The sequence below is a fragment of the Pan troglodytes genome, chromosome 19 (genome assembly GCF_028858775.2).
Source record: "Pan troglodytes isolate AG18354 chromosome 19, NHGRI_mPanTro3-v2.0_pri, whole genome shotgun sequence".
Classification (NCBI taxonomy): Eukaryota; Metazoa; Chordata; class Mammalia; order Primates; family Hominidae; genus Pan; species Pan troglodytes.
This window is the reverse complement of record NC_072417.2, coordinates 36,061,346-36,084,740: the sequence shown is the minus strand read 5'-3', so window position 1 is coordinate 36,084,740 and position 23,395 is coordinate 36,061,346. Positions and strand designations below refer to the sequence as shown.

The following is a 23,395-nucleotide window of genomic DNA, read 5'->3' as shown; positions in this document are numbered from 1 at the left end:
TGGAGGCATTGGGTTCTCCCAGAAGTAGACCCTGACCCAAGGTTCCTTTTTTTTTTTTTTTTTTTCCCAAGAGACAGGGTCTTGCTCTGATACCCAGGCTGGAGTGCTTTGGCACTCCATAGCTCACTGCAGCCTTGAATTCCTGGGCTCAGGTGATCCTTCTGCCTCAGTCTCCCTAGTAACTAGGACTACAGGCACACACCACCATGCCCAGCTAATGTTGTTTTTGTTTTTTGAGGCAGGGTCTCACTGTGTTGCCCAGGGTGGAGGGCAGTGGTGTGATCACAGTCACTATGGCCTCAAATTCCTGGGCTCAAGCAATTCTCCTACCTCAGCCTCTCGAGCAGTTAGGACTACAGGAGAGCACCACCACACCTGGCTAATTTACTTATTTATGTATTTATTTCCAGAGATGGGGTCTCCCTATATTGCCCAGGCTTGAACTCCTGGGCTCAAGGGATCCTCCCACCCTTAGTCTTTGAAAGTGTTGGGATTACAGGAATGAGCCAGTGTGCCTAGCCAGAAGATTACATTTCAAGGAGCGCTGCCTTAGCTAGAGACCGTTGGGTGGGGGAGTGGATCAGGAGGAGGCAGTGGCCAGGTGGTGCTGGGTGAAGTGTCAGCTCTGCCTGACCCTGCAGGTGGAAGAGCCTGCAGCATAAATTATCCTTCTGAGTTTGTTCCACTGGGGACAAAGGTGCTGGTGGCTGTGCTTTCACAGAAGTCCTAAAACCCCAACCCTTCTCCTAGTCTAGGGGTGGGGTGCCCAGGGTCCCAGGTGTGAGCATTAGGGCTCTTTAGGCAAAAGCTGGAGTGTGAGACCGGTGCATGGGATCTGGGCGGGTCCGCCTGGGTCAACTCCAACCAAGCAGGATTCGGAACGTGGCTGCCGGGGGAGCCAAGGAAATGAGCTGGCCAGCCTGCCCAGAGAGCCCAGAGCACCACTTCCTTCACTGGGCTGCTGGGTGGGTGATGTCCCTATGCAGGGCCTAGGGAGGAAGGGATGGCCAGGAGCCTTGGCTGCGCTGAGCAGGGCTGTAACTCCTCCACAAACCCTGTGCACTCCCAGGATGCCAGTCCCCTGGACCAGGACCCAGCCCTCCTTGCCCCCAGCGCTTGGCAAAGGCTGCAACATCTATGGCCCCTTGAACCAGCCGTGACACACACCTGTGGGAATGGCGCTGGCGGCAGGTCGGGGACGGTGGATGTGGAGAAGTGGGTTCCAGTGGGCTGTGGATGCCTCTTGGGGTTGATGTCACCTTCGTCCTTCTCTCTGTAGGAGAATTATAAGCTGCGGGATCAGAATGACGACTTGAATGGGCAGATTTTGAGCCTCAGCCTCTACGAAGCAAAAAACCTCTTTGCTGCCCAGACTAAAGCCCAGTCTCTGGCTGCGGAGATAGACACCGCCTCGCGCGATGAGGTAACCACACCACCGGCTCTTGCTTTGGGGCCTGGCCGCCCTCTGTGATTCCTTCTCCCGGCCCCCACCTGCCCAGAGTGAGAAAACCAGACCAGGGCCTGGCAGAGAGTCCCATCTACAGCTACCCCACATGACGGGGCAAAGCTGTCAGCAGGGGAGGGGGCTGCTGGAGAAGTTAAGTCAGCTCTGAGTTCCGCCTGTGCTGGAAGGAGTGCGGGTTTGGTTCAGAGTGGAGTGTGAGTCTTAGGTCGGCCAGAAAAATGCCAACATAGCCAGCTGAGTGGATCAAGCTGTGACTCTGGGTTAGGCTATCACTCCCCCTCTTCCCAGTCCAGAGGGGGAGGACATTAGCATTTCCCCAGCACCTGCTTCTGCGGTGTGTTTTCACTTAATCTCCTGATGACTCTGAGGCTTTAGGAACAGCTCCACATTCCAAGCTGGGAAGGTGGAACCCAGGACCACCCAGCTAGGGAGGGAGAGGGACCCAGCTCTCTCCAAAGCCAAAGCCTACCCTTCCTGCCACACCAGAGTATGCTTATGAAAGATCAGGCCTCCAAAATGCCCCGGCTGCATTGTAACATGAATTGTAAGACACTCTGTCACTGAGCCTCACCCTCTGCCTGGGACACGGGGTGAAGAGCTGACCTCTGTCCTCAAGGAGTTCCCAGGTGAGCTGGGCCCCAACCCCTGGGCAGAGGCAGCATGTCAGCAATGTCCGAAAGAACACTGCCCTGGAGAAGAGCAGTGTGGGGCTGGGGGTGGGGAGAGGTGTTCCAGGCAGGAGACAGCTCCCCTTTGGAGTCTTAGCGGCCCTGGGACTTTGTCAGTCTTGATTTTAAATGACTTTGGCTAGTGTTTTCTACTTTTGCAAAAAATTACCCACACCTGGGCCCCCTCTACAAACTGATCACATTGGAATCTCTGGGGGTGGGGCCTGGGCACCTGCATAGGTAATACTAGGGGCTGAGCCACTTCGACTCTGGTCCTGGCATCCAAATGCTGAGGCTGTCCTGGGGCCCACCTTGCCCAGGATCTCCTGATGCCCTCTATTGTCAGGCACTGGCCTGCGACAAGCCTGGGAGTCTGGACTCTGCCTGCACCCTATCCCAGGCCCAGCCACTGACCCGTCTTTCCCATTTCCTTCAGCTAATGGAAGCCCTGAAGGAGCAGGAGGAGATCAACTTCCGGCTGAGGCAGTACATGGACAAGATTATCCTCGCCATCCTGGACCACAATCCCTCCATCCTCGAGATCAAACACTAAGGCACGGGGCTGGCTGCAGAGCAGCCTTAGGACCCTGGGACCAAGGGCAGACCCTGCCCAAGGATGCAGGCCTAAGCCGGGCCTCACACTCACACTGTAATTGTCTCTCTGGCCACCATGCGTTACGTGTACCCGTGTATATGTGGGGAGGCTGTGCACACGAGCGAGGGGTGAGTGGCTGTGGCTGTGGGCAGCATCCACACGGTTAGCCGTGCATGCACTTTGTGGCCCCTTTGCAAGGGGCAGAGGGTACTGGAAGTGGGAGGAGGCAAGGTCTGCTATCAGGAGTTACTGTAAAAACAAGAACTGGAAGCTCGTGTTTCCGGTACTGGGTAAAATGATTCTACCTCTGGGGATAAGGATTCACATTCGCTCTAGTACGATGGGCTCTTTCACCCCACTCCTAGTCCCCTTGGGAGTGGGAGCAAAATTGTGATCTTTCCTAGGAGTTTGAATGCCCCATATTTGTGTCCTCGCCAGCTCTTTGGCCACCTTTCAAGCCCCAGTGTTCAAGCTCAGAGAGGATGAAGGGGCATCTGGAGGGTCCATGAGATGGGGCCCTCACCAAATGCCTTGGCCACCGGCCAGCAGCCCTCTGTGATGTGTGTGCAGAGTGAACAGAGGACTCAGGTTTCATAGCAGCTAGTGCGGGGCATCCTCATCCTGTACCTATAGAGTTCATGCACTCCCCCATCCATGCTACCTACCTCCCCGTTTCTGTTTCGGTTTTAAGACAATGAAGCAGCATTCACTGCTTCATTGTAACATGAAGGGATAAAAATGAAGGAGAAGGAGGGTTTGGGATGGGTGTCTAAGGCAGGAGTTGACATCGGGCAACCAAAGAAATGAGTTTTGGGGAGGAACACAACTCCCATCCCAGTCAGTTTCCTTCCCATGGCTGCATCTTAAGATGGATGCACGGAGAGACCGTCTGCCTGGCTCCCTGTCTTCATTCTCCACGCAGCCTGGTGATGGCAGGCCTGGGTTTGGATTTCAGAATCCTAGCTCCGGGCTCCACTCGTGTGGCAGCAAGACTGCTTCGTTCCAGCATTTAGAAACACACCTGTATTTGGTTCTCAGCCAGGAGAGCACTCGCTGCACTGGTGGGAGGCGGTTGGGAAAGTTGCAGGAAAACCTTAGTCTTCCATCCTTCTGACCCATGGTGGAAATTCACACCATGGATTTTTAATGGATCTTTGTTCTAGGCAGCTGGGAATAGACATGGTACTTACCTTAGAGTTTTCCAATTTATCTCAATTTTATATGGCTTGTGATTCATTTTCTTAATCCAAATATATATAAACGTGTGTGGTCTTATTTTTCCCCCTGCAGTTTCTTGTTTTCTTCAGCACATCTTATAGTATGAGAAGGAAGGTTTGGGCATGTTGGGAAGGGCGGTGGAGGGGGAGTTGCAGAAAGAGAGGGCAGTGAGGGTAAGGAGAGGGGATCTGGGGACTTGGGTGTGACACCTGCTTGACAGAGGCAGGGCTGTGGCCAGGACCAAACTTCAGTTCCATTCCAATCAGCCTTTGCATTTGTTGGATCTCGTGGCTTCTTTTTAATCTTTTGTTGGGGATTAGTTTCATGCTGCACATAATGGGGTTGCACTGGTCTGACCCAGGACTTTGGAGCCACCCACACTGGGAAGACTAGGCTAGGCAGTCGGTCTTCTAGGAGTTTCTCAGCCCCTTAGGACGTGGGTCTCCTTGGGCTCCCCCAAGAGTTCTGCGAAGAGGCAGTGGAAGAAGGCATGAGGAGAGGGTCTCTTGAGAATTTGCCAATAGGAAGGAGTGGCCACGGCTGAAAGGAACAAGACAGATCCTGACATAGCTTTGGCCTGGGTGTTAGGTCAGAAGGAGTACTGGTGCGTGGGGGCCTTACCCCAGGGTTGAGTATTTTATATGTAAAATGTCATCTGCCCTTTGGCTGCATTGGAATTTCAGAGAAGGCTGCAGAGGCCTGGGTTACACAGCCTGAGTCACAACGTGGGAAGGAATCTCTGCCACGGGAAAGGTGGGCGGAAGCAGCTGGCAGCCTGGGGCGTGCTTCAGGCTCCTCCCTCTAAGGGGCGCCATGGGAACAGGCTCCGGGGGGAGCCGGCGTCTGAAAGGCCCCCGGGACCTGCTGCAGCGCCAGAGGGGCCTCTGGAGCAGGCCTGGCTTTTAAATGGGGGGCTGAATTCCAGCTCACACACACCTCAAGTCCAACCTTACTTTCTTCAGCCAGAATACATTTCTTGTAAAACCTGGCTTGTTGCTTGGCTTTTAAAGATGGTGTATGTTTGTAAAAATATTCTTCTGGGCTCAAAAGCTAGCTTGAGGGGGCAGATGCCCCAGGGGTCCCAGCTCCACAGCCCCTGGCAGATCCCAGACCCCTTGGTGGCAGGTCCCAGAGCCTAGGTGGTAGGAGCTTGATCTTTGTTTCTGCCCTTACCCCTCAGTAGTGGGGCTGCGAGGTAGTAGACAGGATGCCCAGTTAAGTTTGAATTTCAGATAGAAAATAACTTTAGAATAAATATGTTCTATCTAATACATGGGACAGATGTTATTTTTAGAGATAGGATCTTGCTCTGTTGCCCAGGCTGGAGTGTAGTGGTATGATCATAGCTCACCACAACCTTGAACTCCCAGGCTCAAGCGATCCTCCCGCCTTAGCTGCCTGAGTAGCTGGGACTACAGGCATGCACCACCACGCCCAGCTAATTTTTCTTATTTTTTGTAGAGACAGGGTCTCACTGTGTTGCCTCACTCGAGCTGCTGACCTCAAGTGGTCCTCCCACCTCAGCCTGCCAAAGCACTGGGATTACAGGCATGAGCCACCATGCCTGGCCAGGACATATTTGAAATGGGGAGATTTTAAAAATTCTGATGATTAGACTGAATCCTCAGACGTTCTGGTTTGATTGTTGTGGGTGTAGCCCAGGCATGGGATTTTTTAAAGAGCTGCTCAGGTAATTCCAATTTAATTGCGTGTCCTACTTGGGTTTTTTGTTTGTTTGTTTTTATTGTTTTTGCTAAACCTGGCAACCCTACCGAGTAGGGATTAGCAGTAACTTATCTGAAATTTAGAGGTGTTTTGGGGGTGGGGCGAGGGTTTCTGTAGTAGACTCAGATTTTACATGGCCCTGAGCTGCCCTTGCGTTCAGTTGGAAGCCACGCAAAATGAACTGAACCAGGAGTGAGCTTTGTGTACATTATCTATTAGAAAATGAAGTACCTTCTGGTTCAGCTAGTCCCTGTGCGGTGAGAGGCTTTAAGAAACTTCTAGTAAAAATGTTTTTTTCTTTTAACTTTGAATTGGCCAGAGTTAATCCTAGATTATTTTATTTTAAATTGGTAGAATTCTTTGCGAACTGTCACAGAGAAATTCCTTTTCATGACTTTATTTCTGACCTATTAAAACATGAACAGGCCAGGCATGGTGGCTCACGCCTGTAATCCTAGCACTTGGCAGGCAATGGCAGGCGGATCACTTGAGCTCAGGAGTCCTAAACCAGCCTGGGCAACATAGTGATACCTTGTCTCTACCAAAAGTTAAAAAAAAAAAAAAAAAAAAAAAAAAAGCTCAAAAACCTGCACGAGGGCCTAAAACAGTGGGCTCAGCTTTGGCTGTGCATTGGAATCACCTGGGGAGATTTGTAAGCTTCTGCTGTCTGGGCTGAACCCCCAGAGGTTCGGATTGAATTGGTGTGGGGTGTGGTCCAGGCATCGAGATGTGTAAAGACCTCCCCAGGTGATGATATGCAGTCCGAGGTTGAGACTGCCCTGTCCTGCAAGGTCGTTGGCCAGAGGTAGAGGAAACTGGTCAAAGTGGCTGTTGGGCTTGTCAAGCCCGTGGCTGAATGACAGTGAGCTCTCTTGCTGGGAGGGTTCCTTTTCCTGTTGTTGAATGGTCCTGGCCTGCAGGATGGGAGGCCAGATGCCTTCAGGAGCTGGTGGATCCAGCTGTTCTCACCAGCCTGGAGGTTAGCAGACCAGAGTGGGTGGGCAGGACCTTGGCCTGGTGCCCCTGGAATCGGTGGGTGGCATGTGTTGGGATATACTGGCTACAGGCTCATCTCAAAGAGCAGGTAGAACAGAGTCAGCAGGGAACTGACAGGTGGGGCTGTCCCCCTGAAAGTAGCCGCAGAAACAGCTGCCACCTATTTGCATAGCTGAGCAGGAGGACATACTGTCTTTGTGGGTTTTGCTTCTGGTCTGTTTCCTGACTGGGTTGATAAAGGGAGTCCCAGCTCGTTCCCTGTTAGCCAAACCAGCATCCTACTCACACACCGGACACTCCAGGTGCTAGTCCACTGGTGCTGGTGTTCAGGGGAGTTGGGGGTGGGGGGGTGGGGACAGAAGCGCGGGTTCTTGGTTCCAATGAGGGACTTAGCCAGCAGAAGCCTCCAGGGGCCAGCAGGGCCAGGTGAAACTGGGAGAAATGAAGCCCTCTGTGTCCTGTGTGTGTGGTGGGGTTTAATGCATTAGCAAATTTAAACTTAAAAACTAACTCTAGGCCGGGCACGGTGGCTCACACCTGTAATCCCAGCACTTTGGGAGGCCAAGGCAGGTGGATTGCCTGAGCTCAGGAGTTCGAGACCAGCCTGGACAACATGGTGAAACTCTTGTCTTTATTTTTTTAAAAAAACAAAAACTAACTTTCGATGTGATCATACCAGGAAAGTTTTGCGTGGTCACCATGCCAAGAAAATGACTTTGGTTGCCCAGCAGATCCACAGCGACTCTTTCTCAAGGGCTACTGTGGATTCTAGATTGAGGAAAGGGGCCACTTAGGACTCAGTGCTGGTATCCTCCACAGTCCTTTCTCCCAGACTCTGGCCCTCCCTTTGGGACCCAGGAAATCCCCTCTAGGGTGACGCTGCTGGCTAGGAAGACTGAGGTCTGCTGCACCAAGGGGCCTCAAGTTAGAAGGGCCATGCCGTCAGTGGATGACTTTGAGTGCTGATCCTAGGGACCTGCCAGGTCCTCACTTCCTGCCCTGGGTGCACACATGAATGGGGCAGCCAGCAGGAAGCGGGAGAGGCTGGAACCAGGAGCCTGCCCTACCTGCATGGCAGGACAACTCTGAGGCCCTTCTGCCATATTCTCTGCTACCCACCAGAGAAAATAGGCTGCCTTCTAGAAAGATTTGTTTCTAAAAGTGTAGACCCTGGGGAAGTATAATGTCACCATGCTCACCAGGCGAGGTTTCCCATATGACCTCCCTGCCCCGACCTCGTAGGTTGCTCCTTTCCCCATCTGTAAGGTAGAGATGTCTGCCCCGGAGCTACCAGCTGGGGATGGCATCCAGGCCATGTCTCCTGCAGGATCCAAGTGCTGTTGTCCCGAGGGTGACCCTGCCTCCTGCTGGGGCCCATCCGCTTTGCTGTGCTGCACAGGCTGTTTTCATCTGCATGGTTTGGGGTCTTTGTCCTTGTGCCTTTTCTTCCCCATCGCCACTGTACAGGATTTTCCACATTGCCCACTGCCTCCTTTTCTACATCGTCTCATCTCCCTGGCCTTTCCCGAGCCCTGTAAATGTGTACTTTTTCAACGTGCCTCCCCCAGGTGAGGCCAGCTCTCCCGGGCACATTCATCCACAAGGATCAGGCCCCACTTACCCTTGGCTCGCTCAGCCTGTAGACTTGGTAACTTTGTACAGAATCTTTCATTATTGTCTTAAGCATGGGGGGCTAGGACCCACTTAGTCCCTCCTCCAGCCTGCAGCTAATTTAGGAACCTTGCATTCCAGAAAAGGGCAACTTTGCGTAAAGCAGCTTCTCCCACAGAGCTTTCCCTGCATTGTTAGTGATGTCGGGCAAAGCATCACTCTTTAACCTGGGGCATTGGCCCCAGCAGGGATATCATGGGACTGCAGCCGCTCCGTGCACTGTCTCTTCCCCCAGAGGAAGCCCTGTCCATGGTTCCTGGTGCACGGCCACAGGCCTGCCTTGAGGCCACCACATCTGGTGTCTAGAACAGCTGCGGGCCCCACTTGGGCAGAAGGAAGAGGCGCTAGCTGCTGCCCCTGCCTGCTGTGAACACCTGCCCAGCCCTTCCTTGTCTGCTGAGGTGCACAGACCAGAGTGCCATTAAATACCAACTGATGTCACGGAGCGGATGGTGCATTGCCAAGGACTCACAGCTGTGGGCTCCCTTCCAGCTCCTCCCACTTTCTTGGCTGGGTCTTCTGAGGCCTACGTGGAATGAACTACACATGTGGCCTCATGCCCAAGGGTTTGTTAGATGGCTTCTGACTCTGTGGGATTCAACTTGACTTTTTTGCCCCAGGAGGCTCTGTCTGGAAACAGGCTTAGCTTTAGTGCTGGGGTGGGACCTGCCCTGTGGGCCCCAGGGAGGGGACAGTGGGGGTGAGGCCCTGAGGCTGTCCAGGGTCTGAGCTCTTTGCCTCCAACCTGCTTCTGCCCCAAAAGGAACAGGCTGTTGGTGGCAGGCTCCTCCCGGGGAGCTGTACTGTACAGACCAAGGTGTAAATAAACAGTTTGCTCTTCTCGCCTGACTGAACCATGAGTTTCTGTGGTTGGGGGAGGGTGGGCAGAAGAGGCCTGGTTCCAGGGCTCACAGGGACAGATGGTCTCCCTTAAAAAGAGCAACCCCCTGCCCCCCACCAAGTTTGTGGTTCCCAGGGTGGCTGGTGCTGTCCCCCAGGGGCAGGGTGGAGTGGGGCGGTGTCACACTTCAGTCCCTAGGGGAGAAGACGTGGATCCCAGAAGCCTCTTTAACGCCACCATTCCAGCCACAGGGCTATGATGTTTGGAAACTTTGTCCTTTGTGTGGCTATGTTCTTTCCCACTGAGGTCTTCCTAGGGGTCCAGTGGGGTCCCAGTGCCATGCCCCCTCCATGTCCGCCGCTGTGGCTCCCCAGGGTGATGGCCCAATGCCTCCATTCAGGACTGGCTTCAGACCTGCCAGTGCTTGTCTCTGCCACACCATCAAGTACCAAGGTGGTCCCCAGTTGAGTCAACCAGACCCCTGGATTTCTGCCTTCTGTCTGCTCCTTCCTCTATTATAGGATTCCAGGCATGGAAGTGGCTTCACAGGTGGCCCCGGCCCTCCACCTCCCAGTGCAGGCCCTGGTGCCACGAGTCCTCCAGGGAGGGCAGACAGTTCCTCACTGACTGGACTGAGCCTCCTGGCTCAGGAGACGTCACCTCCAAATCCTGGGAGTGCTGTGTCCTCTTGGATCTTTATTGCCTCTTTCCTCTTTTTTTTTTTTTTTTTAAAGACGGAGTCTTGCTCTACTGCCCAGGCTGGAGTGCAGTCGCACAATCTCGGCTCACTGCAACCTCCCCCTCCTGGGTTCAAGCAATTCTCCTGTCTCAGCCTCCCAAGTAGCTGGGATTACAGGCACCCAACACCACACCTGGCTATTTTTTGTATTTTTAGTAGAGACGGGGTTTCACCATGTTGGCCAGGCTGGTCTTGAACTCTTGAGCTCAAGTGATCCACCCACCTTGGACTCCCAAAGTGCTGGGATTATAGGCGTGAGCCACCGCACCTGGCCAGTTCCCTCCTTCCTCCTAATATTCCTTCTTTCCTTCCCAACTTAAGCTGCCAGATTTGGCTAGTAAGAATACAGGATGCCCAGTAAAACTTGAGTTTCAGATAAGTAGTCCAACGAGCCTCATCTTTACTTGATTACAAATAGGGTCTTTACATTGCGAAGACCCTGTTTCCAAAGTAAGCTTGCATAGGTATCAGGGCTTAGGACTTCAACATATCTTTTGGGAGGACACAATTCAACTCATAACACCTATTGAAGGAGGTCCTTGGAATTGCCTCAGTTTACCATCCTGGAGAGAGGTGGGAGCGAGCACTGCTGTGTGTACAGGCTGTACCCTCTCCTCTGCACAGGTGTGTTCCCCATTCACCCATTTTGCAGAACATTTCCTTACAGTCCTATTAAAAATGATGTCATCCCTGTGCCCCCTTGAGGCCACAGCACCTGCTAAAGGTGTTTCATTGTTGGATTCCATCGACTCACCAGGCCCTCAGTTAGAGGGCCCTTTAGGGTCATCGGCTGGGCCCAGGCCAAAGCAGATGAATGGGTGGAAAATATCTGAGCACAGAAATCACTCAACCCGCCAGCATCATCTACCGAGCACCACTGTGTGTTCCAGGCACTGGGAATTGGTACAGGCAAGGCCTCTGCCCCGTGAAGTCCCCACGCTCCTGGGGGAGGGGAGAGACATAATTCATTTCCAGGGTGATGAGCACTACCAAGAGGAAGATATGGGGGGCTTCAGGAGCTGGGGGCAAGTGGATTGAGCCCACTCAGGCATCAGGTATGGCTTCTCTCAAGGAAGGAGCCTTTCAACAGAGCTCTTTAGGATCTAAGGGAACTCAGACTGTAGGATCTAAGGGAACTGCCATGGGGAGGAGACTTGGAGAAACAGCCCTTTCAGGGTACTAGGGAGGGGGATAGTGGAGGGCTGCAGCCTAGCCAGGTGGTGTAGAGTCTAGGGGGCCAAGGGTGGATCTATCACATTCACTCACTAAGCAGATGCTTTACCAGCACCTAACAGATGCGGGGTGCAGGGGAGGTGCTGGGCTCGTGGCACAGGGAGCCTCTAGAATGTACAAGAGAGGTTCTTAAAACCATCCCACCCCAGCAATTCTGATTCCATTGGTGGGGAGTGGGGCTTGGACACTGGGATGTTTTTTAAAGCTCCCAGGTGATTCCAAGGTGTAGCCAATGGTGAGAATCATGGGGTATAAAAAGGGCACTTAGACTCACCTGAGGAGGCTTCAACTGAGACTTGGAGGAGGAGAGGCTGGCCAGGTAAGGGAGATGGGAGGGCAGGGTGGAAGCAGGAGAGGGAACAGCAGGTGCGGAGGCCTTGCCATGGGGAGGAACTACGAACCAGCTAGCTCAATGGTAAGCAGGACTGTGGGGACTACGCCAAAGCATTTTAAGCTGGGGGTGGCCTGGTCAGGTCAGTTTCAGAGTTGGGTGGTGAGAGGTGAGGGCAGCCTGGACTGGGGTGTGTCTTAGCTGGGACTGACCTGACAGAACACAACAGGCTGGGAGGCTTACACAGACACTTATTTTCTCGCAGTTCTTGGGGCTGGAGGTCCAATCTTGAGGTGCCAGTGGGGCTGAGTTCTGGTGAGGCCTCTCTCCTTGGCCTGCAGACAGCTGCCTTCTCACTGTGTGCTCACAAAGAGCTCATTCTCTCCTGTCTCTTTGTTGTCTTAGAAGGACACCAGACCTGTTGGATTAGGGCTTCATCCATATGACCTCATTTAACCTTATTTACCTCCTCAAAAGCCTCATCTCCAAATACAGTCACACTGGGGTTAGGGTGGTGGGTGGTTGCTCGGGTGAGGGAGTCGGACTTCTCACAGCCTTGCTGGGAGGGTCTACGTCAGCTAGGCCATTTCTCCAGAAAATGATCAAACTACTCCCCAGGGCGGAAAGCCCCTCATTCTTAGAACCAGGCTCCAGGCCCAGGTCCCTTGGGAGCAGCAGGCGGCAGCACCACTAACCACTGGGTCCAGAGACCCATCAGGTCAGCAGCCGGGGTGCTCTGAGAGGGTGGGACCAGTTCCTCTCTTTTGGTTAGTCCAGCTGGTTCTCCACTCTCTCGAGCCCTGGGGAAGAGGATTTGGCCTAATTCCTCCCTCTACCACCCTCCCCTCCCAAATCCCTGAGGCTAACCCAGTGCTTGGCCCACAGAAGGCACCAATGAGGTGGTTATTAGATTGCTTGCACTTGTTTAGGGCTTACTCTAGACCAGGCAGTGTTCAAGTGCTTTGCATGTCCTGGGTTATCTGTCCCTCACAACTCCCTACGAGGTGGGTAGTATTACAGATGAGGAAACTGAGCCACCACAGGTGAACTCACTGGCCACATGTCACCTGGGATTCAAGCCCAGGCAGCAGGGATTCACCTGGGATTCAAGCTCGGATGGGGTGGGGTCACTGCAGGCTGGGAAGGCAGACAGAACAGGCAGGACACATGCTGAGCTCTGGAGCCTGGGTCCCCTCTCCAGGAACGAGGGGTTGTGACATGAGCACAACTGGAGCAGAGCCAGGAGGTAGGGCCTGCAGCTCTGCTCACAGCCATGTGGGGCAGAAGAGAGGACCAAGAAGGGTGGCAGCTCCACTGTGGCTCAGCCTGGCTGGCTGGACTGTGCCTTACAGTGGGCTGAGGGGGTCAACCCTGCACCAAGTCCACTGGGAGCGGTTGGGGGCTCCAGGGCCCAGGACCTCTGTAGCCAGCTTGAAGCCAGACCTCCCTGGAACTAACGAGGTGACTGGGATTGGGGCTGCAGGAAGTTCCCCTCACTCTCCTGCCACCCCTGGTTCAGGTCTGGCTCTCACTTCAAACCCCAAGCTCTGACTTTGGTATCAGGCTTTGTCTTAGGCTCCATACTGGTGTGGCCTTTGGGTTTAAAAAGGAGCTAGAGTTTCTGAAAGGCTCAAACCGAGGGTGCAGAGGTGCTGAATTATGAGCCTACTTCCTACAGCCTGCTTGACAGCACCAAGCCCACGGGAGCTTGTGGACTCTCGGCCCTTGCTTTCTAGCCCAGCTGGCCCCTCCAGGGAGAAATACCTTTTCCAGCTCTGCCACCACTTGGCCATGGTTTCAGGGTTGGCTTTCCCAGCTTACCCAGGTCAGCAGGCAGCCCCTGACCAAAAGATGGACTTTGCCAAGCTCTGGCAGAGCCTGGGCCAGACCCTCAGACCTTGGTTCTGCAGTTGGGGGGCTATGAGCGTGGGCTCTGAAGGCCATCAGGGCTGGAAGGAACGTGGGAGAGTTCTGCTCCAAATGCTCCCACTAGTGAGCCCTCAAGATGAGACCATTTTTTGAGGTGGGGCAGAGACAAAGGAGACCCACTTTGTATCTCTTTACATCTTTGTAAAGATTGAACCCAGCCCCAGGACTGAGTTCAATTTGTGTCTACTCTCAAAGTCACGGAGCCAGTGAATGACAGGTGTGATACAGTCTCCAAAGACAAGTACCATGGATTTATTCCCTCCCTGGGTGCAGGCCACTATTCCACTGAGAGGTGAAGTTTATTCTTCACCTCTTTGAATCTGGGCTAATTCTGTGACTGCTTTGATGAATAGATGCAAAAATGCATCACTTCAGGCAGAAGTGACATTCTGGGACTTTTTTTTTTAGACGAAGTTTTGCTCTTCTTGTCCAGGCTGGAGTGCAATGGTGTGATCTCGGCTCACTGGGTTCAGGCAATTCTCCTGCCTCAGCCTCCTGAGTAGCTGGGATTACAGGCATCCACCACCATGCCCGGCTAATTTTTTGTGTTTTTAATAGAGACAGAGTTTCTCCATGTTGGCCAGGCTAGTCTCAAACTCCTGACCTCAGGTGATCCACCTGCCTCAGCCTCCCAAAGTGCTGGGATTACAGGTGAGAGCCACTGCGCCCGGCCCATTCTGGGACTTCTGAGCTCTAACCTTAAGAAGATCAGCAGCTTCTGCGTCCTTCCTCTTAAAATGCACCTTCTTGGAAAACCCAGCTGTGAGGAATCTCAAACAGCCACGTGGAGAACTGAGGCCCCAGCCAAGACTAGCAGGAGAGTGAGGCCATCCCAAATCCCCAGCAACCACCAGATGAAGCAGAACTGCCTGGTCAACCCACAGAGCCATGGAAAACAATAAAGTTGTTATTTTAAGATCTAAATGTTGGGGTAGTTGATTAGACACAGCAGTAGGTACCTGAAACACCAGGGCCTCCAGTTTCCTCTCCACCAGGCTTCCTCTCAGAAGATCCCCCATCCCAGAAGGAATCCAGCCTGGTTGACAGAGCCCAGACCCTGTCTCTAAATAAATGAATAAAGCCAGGCGTGGTGGCTCATGCCTGTAATCCCAGCACTTTGGGAGGCTGAGGCGGGCGGATCACGAGGTCAGGAGATTGAGACCAGCCTGGCCAACGTGGTGAAACTCCATCTCTATGAAAAATACAAAAATTAGCTGGCTATGGTGGTGGGCGCCTGTAGTCCCAGCTTTTCGGGAGGCTGAGGCAGGAGAATCGCTCAAACCTGGGAGGCGGAGGTTGCAGTGAGCCGAGATGGTGCCACTGCACTCCAGCCTGGCGACAGAGTGAGAATCAGTCTCAAAAAATAAATAAGAAATAAATGAATAAATAAGTTGCCACATATTCTCCAAAAAGTCTCAAGTTGCATTGACTTTCCCCTCCTATTAACAGCACCTTAATTTAGACCTTTTGTGGTGGCTGTGAAATTTGATCAAAGGGAAAAGTGTCAGTTGTTACTGTACCAAAGGCAGAAGGGTCAAGCTGGCATTTCATTCCGCTGTTCACTTTAGCAGTGGATAATGAATCTTGCTCAATGTATAATTAACACAGGGCTGTAGCTAATGGCTAACTCTCCCATTTTGTAGATGAGGAAACAGACTAAATGGAGGCTGAAGGGACACTGTACATGGCCTCTGCCAAAGTTACCCTGCATCACTAATTTTTGCCTACTCCATACAAATAACCAGCAGCCCACAAACCTAGAATGGAAAGGTGTGTAAGCTGTATATGGCCTCCAGTATCAATGAACTATTGCTTCTATGTAACAAACCACCCTCAAATCCTAAGGCATACAATGATTTATTATCTTCCTGATTCTGTGGTAGGCTGGCAGTTCCTCTGCTGGGTGTGCCTGGGCTCAATCTTGCAGCTGCATCCAGCTGAGGAGTCAGCTGAGCTGGAAGGTCCCAGATGGCTACCTGACATGTCTGGCAGACGGTGCTGGCTGTTAGCTGGAATGACCCTCGGGGCCTCTCAACCTTCAGTAGCTAGACTGCCTTTCTTCCACAGCATTCTCAGGGCAATTTCCTAAGACAGTGGAGGCAGAAGCTGCCTCTCTTGGTGCCTTAAGCTTCAGAACTTACATAACATCACTTTTGCCACATTGTTTTAGTCAAAGCAAGCCCCATGGCCAGCCTGTACCAAAAAGTGGGGGAAGAGACTCCACCTCTAGGTGGGAAAAGCTGCAAAGAATTTGTGACTGCATTTAAGCTATCCCACTTATTTATGAGACGGAGTCTGGCTCTGTTGCCCAGGCTGCAGTGCAATGGTGTGATCTCAGCTCACTGCAACCTTCGCCTCCCAGGTTCAAGCGATTCTCCTGCCTCAGCCTCCAGAGCAGCTGGAATTACAGGAACCCACAATCACGCCCAGCTAATTTTTTGTATTTTTACTAGAGATGGGGTTTCACCATGTTCGCCAGGCTGGTCTTGAACCCCTGACCTCAGGTGATACACCCGCCTCGGACTCCCAAAGTGCTGGGATTACAGATGTGAGCACCGCACCAGGCAACCACCTATTTAAAACTGCAACCCGGGCCGGGCACGGTGGCTCATGCCTATAATCCCAGCACTTTGGGAGGCCGAGGCGGGCGGATCATGAGGTCAGGAGATCGAGACCATCCTGGCTAACACAGTGAAACCCCGTCTCTACTAAAACTACAAAAAATTAGCTGGGCGCGAGGCTGAGGCAAGAGAACGGCGTGAACCCGGGAGGTGGAGTTTGCAGTGAGCTGAGATAGCGCCACTGCACTCCAGCCTGGGCGATAGAGCGAGACTCTGTCTCAAAAAAAGAAAAAAAGAAAAAACAACAACAACAACAAAACTGCAACCTGGCCAGGCGCGGTGGCTCACGCCTGTAATCCTAGCACTTTGGGAGGCCAAGGTGGGCAGATCATGAGGTCAGGAGATCGAGACCATCCTGGCCAACATGGTGAAACCCCATCTCTACTAAAAAAAAAAAAAATACAAAAATTACCTGGGCGTGGTGGTGCGCGCCTGTAATCCCAGCTACTTGGGAGGCTGAGGCAGGAGAATCGCTTGAACCCAGGAGGTGGAGGTTGTAGTGAATTGAGATAGCGGCACTCTGCTCCAGCCTGGCGACAGAGCAAGACTCCATTTCAAAAAAAAAGCTGCAACTGTCCCCCTCCTGAAGAACATCCTAGCCTCCTTCCCTGCTGTATTTTTCTCCCTAGTACTTCTCACCAACTGATAGACTGTATGTTTTGCTTATTTAAGAATGGAAGCCCCATAAGGGCAGAGATCTGTGCTGCTTAGTTCGCCGCTATAGCCCTAGCATTGAGAACAGTATTTGGCACACAGTAGATGCTCAATGATTTGCTGAAGGAATAAATGACTAGGTGCTCTTATGACCACGCTGTATGAAGGTGAGTAAGGCTTGATTCCTGCCCACTTGGAGCTCTGTGTTCCAGAACCAGCTCCTAGGCCTACCCAGCTGAGAAGTGGACCTGGGTGAACCCACAGTGACCCCACCAAAGGGCAACTACAGTGTGGCCCAGGGTTGATAATGATTCATAGCAGGGGGTCAGAGAGGAAAGAATTCAAGAATTATTTTTCTTGTTATTTATTTATTTATTTTTTAAATGGAGTCTTGCTCTGTTGCCCAGGCTGGAGTGCAGTGGCACAATCTCGGCTCATTGCAACCTCTGCCTCCTGGGTTGAAGCAATTCTCCTGTCTCAGCCTCCCAAGTGGCTGGGACTACAGGTGCACACCACCACACCTGGCTAATTTTTGTAGTTTTAGTAGAGACAGGGTTTCACCATGTTGGTCAGGCTGGTCTTGAACTCCTGACCTTATGCGTGTCAGTCACAGAGACCAGCCCCGTTTTTGTAAAAGAGACTTTTTTTTTTGAGATGGAGTCTCACTCTGTTGTCCAGGCCAGGGTGCAATGGCATGATCTCGGCTCACTGCAACCTCTGCCTCCCAGGTTCAAGCAATTCTCCTGTCTCAGCCTCCTGAGTAGCTGGGATTACAGGTGCATGCCGCCACATCCAGCTAATTTTTTGTATTGTAGTAGAGATGGAGTTTCACCATGTTGCCTAGGCTGGTCTCGAACTCCTGAACTTGGGTGACCCACCCGCCTTGGCCTCCCAAATTGCCAGGATTACAGGCATGAGCCACTGCAACCGGCCTTGTAAAACAGACTTTTAAAGAGCAGTTTTAGGTTCACAGCAAAACTAAGCAGAAAGCAGAGTTCCCTATATATCCATGGCCCCCGTATCTCCCTAGTCTCCCCTGCCATCAACATCCTCCACTAGAGTGGTACATCTGTTACAACTGATGACCCTGCATTGACACATCATCATCCAAAGTACATAGTTTACACCAGGGTTCACTCTTGGTGTTGAACGTTCTATGGGATTTTTTTTTCTTTATTTTTCCCAGCCCAGAACCCCTCTATGGGTTTTGACAAATATATAATGATATGTATCCACCATTATATCATGCAGAATAGTTTTGCTGCCCTAAAAACTCTCTGTGCCCTATCTACTCATCCTTCCCACCCCTCAACCCCTGGCAACCATTGATATTTTTACTGTCTCCACAGTTTTGCCTTTTTTAGAATGTCATACAATACAGTATGTAGCCTTTTCAGTTTAGCTTGTCTCAGTCTGTTTTGTGCTGCTAAGACAGAATACCATAGACTAGGTAATTTATAATGCACAGAAATTTATTGGCTCATGGGACTGAAGGCTGGGAAGCCCAAGATCGAGGAGCTGGCATTTGGTGAGGACCTTCTTGCTTCATCAACCCACAGAGGCCGGGCAAAGAGAGGGTGGGAAGGCAAACTTCTTTTATAAGAAAACTACTTGCTCTATAATGAACCCACTCCTTTGAGAATGGCATTAATGCATTTATGAGGGTAGTGGCCCCATGACCCAAACACTTCCCACTAGGTCCCATCTCCAAGACCACCACATTGGGGATCAAGTTTCTAACACATGAACTTTAGGGGACACATTCAAACCATAGCAGTAGTATGCATTTTCACTTAGTAATATACATTGAAGGTTCTTCTGTGTTTTTTCATGACTTGGTAGTTCATTTCTTCCTTTTCACAGACTTAATTTTTCAGAGCAGTTTTAGATTCACGCAAAACTGAGCACAAAGTACAGAGAGTTCCCACATACTCTCTGCCCTCCCAACTGCACAGCTTCCCCTGAACAAGAGTTGTGCACTTGTTATAACTGATGAAAAGATCCACTTTATTTTTTCTTGTGCTGTGTTGTCCAGGCTAGGGTACAGTAGCACAATCATAGCTCACTGCAACCTTGAACTCCTGAGCTCAAGTGATCCTCCTGCCTCAGCCTACCAAGTAACTAGGACTATAGGTGCTATCATGCCTGCCTTGTTTTAGTTTATTTTTTGTAGAGATGAGGTCTCACAATATCGCCCAGGCTAGTTTCTAACTATTGGCCTCAAGTGATCCTCCCACCTTGGCCTCCCAAGGGAAGCCTGGGATTACAAGCATGAGCAACCATACCCAGCCTTTTGCCCATTTTTAAGTGAGTTGTTTGTTGTTGTCGAGTGGTAGGAGTCTAAATTTTATTTTGGATAACAATTCCTTATTAGATATCTGATTTGCAATATTTTCTCCCATTCCACAGATTGCCTTTCATTCTGTTGTTTCCTTTGCTGTGCAGTTTTTATAAAGTCTGACTTGGTCCTATTTGTCTATTCTTGCTTTTGGGGTCATATCCAAAAAAATCATTGCCCCATCTAATGTTGTAGACCTTTCCCCCTGTTTTCTTTCAGGATTTTTATAGTTGCAGGTCTTATGTTTATGTCCTGAATCCATTTTGAGGTAATTTTTGTATATGGTGCTAGGTTAGGGTCCAACTTCATTCTTTTGCATGTGGATATGCGGTTTTTCCAGCATCATTAGTTGAGTCCAGAGATCCGCCTGCTTCGGCCTCCCAAAGTGCTGGAATTACAGGCGTGAGCCACCGCGCCTGGCCGAGTCCAGAGAGTTTTTAAAAGCATAAAGAGGAGGCCAGACACGGTGGCTCATGCCTGTAATCCCAGCACTTTAGGAGGCTGAGGCGGGTGAATCACCTGAGGTAAGGAGTTTGAGATCAGCCTGGTCAACATGATGAAACCCTATCTCTACTAAAAATACAAAAAATTAGCCGGGAGTGGTGGCAGGTGCCTGTAATCCCAGCTACTTGGGAGGCTGAGGCAGGAGAATTGCTTGAATCCGGGAGGTGGAGGTTGGAGTGAGCCGAGATCGTGCCATTGCACTCCAGCCTGGGCAGAGCAAGACTCTGTCTCCAGAAAAAAAAAAAAAAAAAAAAAAAAAAAAAAAAATCTGCACACAAATAAGGCTTAATTTGGCAGTGGTGGTGGCAGGGTGGCTGTCCCCAGCGAGCATGAGCCCTGCCCTGAGATAAGGGCTTCTCTTCCCCAACCCATGCAGACTCACCTCTCTCCTGGAACAGATGCTGTGGCCACAGGCCAAACAAGAACAGAGGGACCTAATTCCCCCCTTTATTTAATTTAAAGAAAATAAAAGATTTACCAAAAAAGTATACAGTATCCTAATAGGCACTCTGCCTAATGTTCCCACCTCTGCCTCTTCCATAGAATAGAAACAAAACAATGCCAATTAAGTTAAAGTCCCCTTTGTCCCCCATCCCCGGTCCCAGGCTCCCTCTCTGTTTTTCCAGTAAATTTTCACGTGTGTTTCTGGGCTCTGCCTACGCTGACAATCAGTCCTTTGAATCCGCATGGTTCCTTTTCATCGTGACCTACTGTTCCGCGGTATGAGAGACCACATGATTCTGCCATTCGGGTCGCCATGTCATCCCTGGGGGCCTCTCCTAGCGTGCCCACCTCGGCTCCTCCGGGGCAAGGTCATCCAGGCTACACAGATGCTCAGAGTCCTCCTTGCCAGGGGCTGCAAGGGGAGCGAGCTGAACCCGAGGAAGGTCGTGCTTCGTGCAGGGCCAGCGAGGGAAGGTCACCTCCCGGCGCCCCGAGCCTGGCCCCATGCCCCAGGCTCCCCGCGTCTTCCTCGGAGCGCTGGCCCCGTCCCAGTCCCCGCCCCCGGCCGCGCCGCGCTTCTTGGCTTGCGCCCTGGTCCCCACCAACCCCGCCCGAGCCCCCACGGACCCTGCCCGGCCCGACGGAAATGACCCGGCCAGGGTCACACACGGCCCCTGCCCGCTCCGCTGCGGCCATCTCCGCTTCCGCTTCCGCCGAGGCTTCTCTCCGACTCAGGCACGGCTCTGTGCCGTAGCTTTCGACCCCACCGCCAGGCCGCTGCCCGCTCTAGGCGTGGGCTGGGTCTCGGGGCGTCGCTCGCGGCGGGCGCGGGGCGAGAGAGGAGGGAGGGCCGGGCTTCTCAAGACGCCGGTTCGGGTCCCGCAGGCGGCGGGCGCGGGACGTGCCCCTGACCGGGCGGGAGCGGTGCTCGCAGAGTCAGGCCCGGGCTTGCGGGTGGGGCTTGCGGGGGCGGGACCGGGGGCGGGGCCGAGGCCGCAGCTCCCAGCCGGTACCACCTCCCCTCCACTGAGAGATTCCACCGGTGCCTGGGCTGTCAGGCGCGGTGGCCAAGTGGTAAGGCGTCGGTCTCGTAAACCGAAGATCGCGGGTTCGAACCCCGTCCGTGCCTGAGACCCGAGGTAGGGCTTTGGCTGTGGGGAAGTCGGGTTTTCTCCACGTACGCCGTCCCTTCTACGTGGCATTTTTTCCATTTTCGGATTCTGCTCAGTCGCCCTCCAGTTCGTCTCCTGCCCCGGGCTCCGCGGTCGGCGGGGGCCGGTGCACCTGGGCTTCGAGACTCCAGGGTCCACCTTACAGATGAGCTCGGCCCCCGCCGCGCCGCGCTGCGCCCTCGCCGCCGGTCCCCGCGTCTCGTTTCCCCCAGCCGCATTTCGCAGAGCCGGAGTCGTCTTCACTGCTTCGCCGATGGTGACACTAAGGTCCAGGTGGCCCGCGGGGACTCGGGTCCCGCCCGATTTGCGAGTGTTATGGTGGGGCAACTTTCCAGAGAGGGTGCCTGAGTTTCCCGAACGGTGGTTTCTGGATTGTTCTTTGGAAGGTGAATTATGCAGGCCATGCGCACTGCCTGTCTTCCTGTCTACAAAGCAAACCAGATTGTTCAACTGGTGGGTGCTTCTTTCCCAGTCCTGGTGAACTGATCCTTTGAATCTGCCCCCAGCCAGTTATGACACTCCCCACATCATCTCTAGGATAAACAGTCTGATTTAACATATTAATAACATGACATTGAGCGCCTCCTCCCATTCCTGGACCCTCTTTTTGATACACTCCTCTGTCTGTCCTCCTCTTCAATTGTAACACTCCCTACCGAACATACTACTTCAGACAGAGTCTTATGAATGGAACTTCACCTCCCTCATTCTATACCCCATACTTCTGTTAATGTAGCCCTGAAAAACCACATTACTTTCTCTGAGGCCTGTTGCACAGATGACCATGAGGAGCTTTAGGTGGACTGAATGTCAGAAGAGTCTCAGGTTATCAGAAGAGAAGGTATAGGGCCCAGGCAGCAGAGAAATATTGACCTTTTCTCTAAGATCCCAATAAATGGAAGAGACGCTCTTGGCTTTTGAAGGTAATGCCGAGCTAGGGTGTCAGTGTCATCATGAAAGTGTTATTAAATACAAATTGAGGCCTTTTTTGACAAGCGCCTCAGCCTAGACAGAGTCCAGATATTCAGGCATAGAAATAGGAAGGTGAAAAGTCCTGCTCTACTGGATATTGCCTTGAATCCTGTCCCTTCAAATTCCTGATGAGAAGGAGCTTCAAGACTGAACATTGTGTTTTCCTTTTATTTTTTTATTTTTGAGACGGAGTCTCGCTCTGTGGCCCAGGCTGGAGTGCAGTGCAGTGGCGCGATCTCGGCTCACTGCAAGCTCCGCCTCCTGGGTTCACGCCATTCTCCTGCCTCAGCCTCCCGAGTAGCTGGGACTACAGGCGCCCGCCACCATGCCCGGCTAACTTTTTTTGTATTTTTTAGTGGAGACGGGGTTTCACCGTGTTAGCCAGGATGGTCTCCATCTCCTAACCTCGTGATCCACCCACCTCGGCCTCCCAAAGTGCTGGGATTACAGGCATGAGCCACCGTGCCCGGCCAAACATTGGGTTTTCTGAAGGAGCTGGAGCAGAGAATTCCACCCCAGCGGAGGGCAGAGGGACAAGCCAAGCCGAAGTCAATATAAGAGAAGTGCAAGGGGCTGGGTGCGGTGGCTCACGCCTGTAATCCTAGCACTTTGGGAGGCCAAGGTGGATGGATCACTTGAGGTCAGGTGTTTGAGACCAGCCTGGGCAACACAGCAAAATCCCATCTCTACAAAAAATACAAAAACTGCCAGCCGCAGTGGCTCACGCCTGTAATCCCAGCACTTCGGGAGGCTGAGGCAGGCAGATCACTTGAGGTCAGGAGTTTGAGACCAGCCTGGCCAACATGGCGAAACCCTGTCTCTATTTAAAATAGAAAAAAATTAGCGGGCATGGTGGCACATGCCTGTAGTCCCAACTGCTCTGGAGGCTGAGGTGGGAGAATTGCTTGAGCCCAGAGGGTCGAGTTTGCAGTAAGCTGAGATGGTGCCACTGCACTCCAGCCTGAGAGACAATGAGAAACTGTCTCAAAAAAAAAGTGCAAGGTACAGAAGAGGTCAGTGTAAAGATTTTGGGGAAACATGGGCTTCCAAAGGTGAAGGACCAGAGGCAGGGGTCAAGTATGGATTCCAGGTCAAGTTTTGTGAGAGGAACTAGAAGTGAAGGCAAGTCAGATACAAGCACCAGGGTGAGCCTGGGGAACAGAAATCTTGTAATTACCTTGAAGGCCAGCAGGTATCTACATGCACCCCCGTGGAGCCAGGGGTAGGTCATTGGCTTAAAGAATGAGGACAGAATTGAAGGCAGGGGCAGAAAGGGACA

General features: G+C 52.3%; 1 protein-coding gene and 1 non-coding gene across 5 annotated transcripts in view; both read left to right on the top strand.

The window, feature by feature from the left end:
* Positions 1-9,181, top strand: part of RAB11FIP4 (RAB11 family interacting protein 4) — a 146,287-nt gene extending 137,106 nt beyond the window's left edge. For all 4 annotated transcript variants that reach the window (XM_016932058.4, XM_016932059.4, XM_003953074.5 and 1 more), the window contains 2 exons: positions 1,280-1,423; positions 2,570-9,181. In XM_016932058.4, the coding sequence (XP_016787547.1) occupies positions 1,280-1,423; positions 2,570-2,686 (261 nt within the window). In that variant the 3' untranslated portion in view covers positions 2,687-9,181. The remainder of the gene's footprint in view (positions 1-1,279; positions 1,424-2,569) is intronic.
* An 11,848-nt stretch (positions 9,182-21,029) lies between these two features.
* On the top strand, positions 21,030-21,101 carry TRNAT-CGU (transfer RNA threonine (anticodon CGU)). Its single transcript has one exon. It is a non-coding gene; the product is annotated as a tRNA-Thr (tRNA).
* The last annotated feature ends 2,294 nt before the right edge of the window (positions 21,102-23,395 follow it).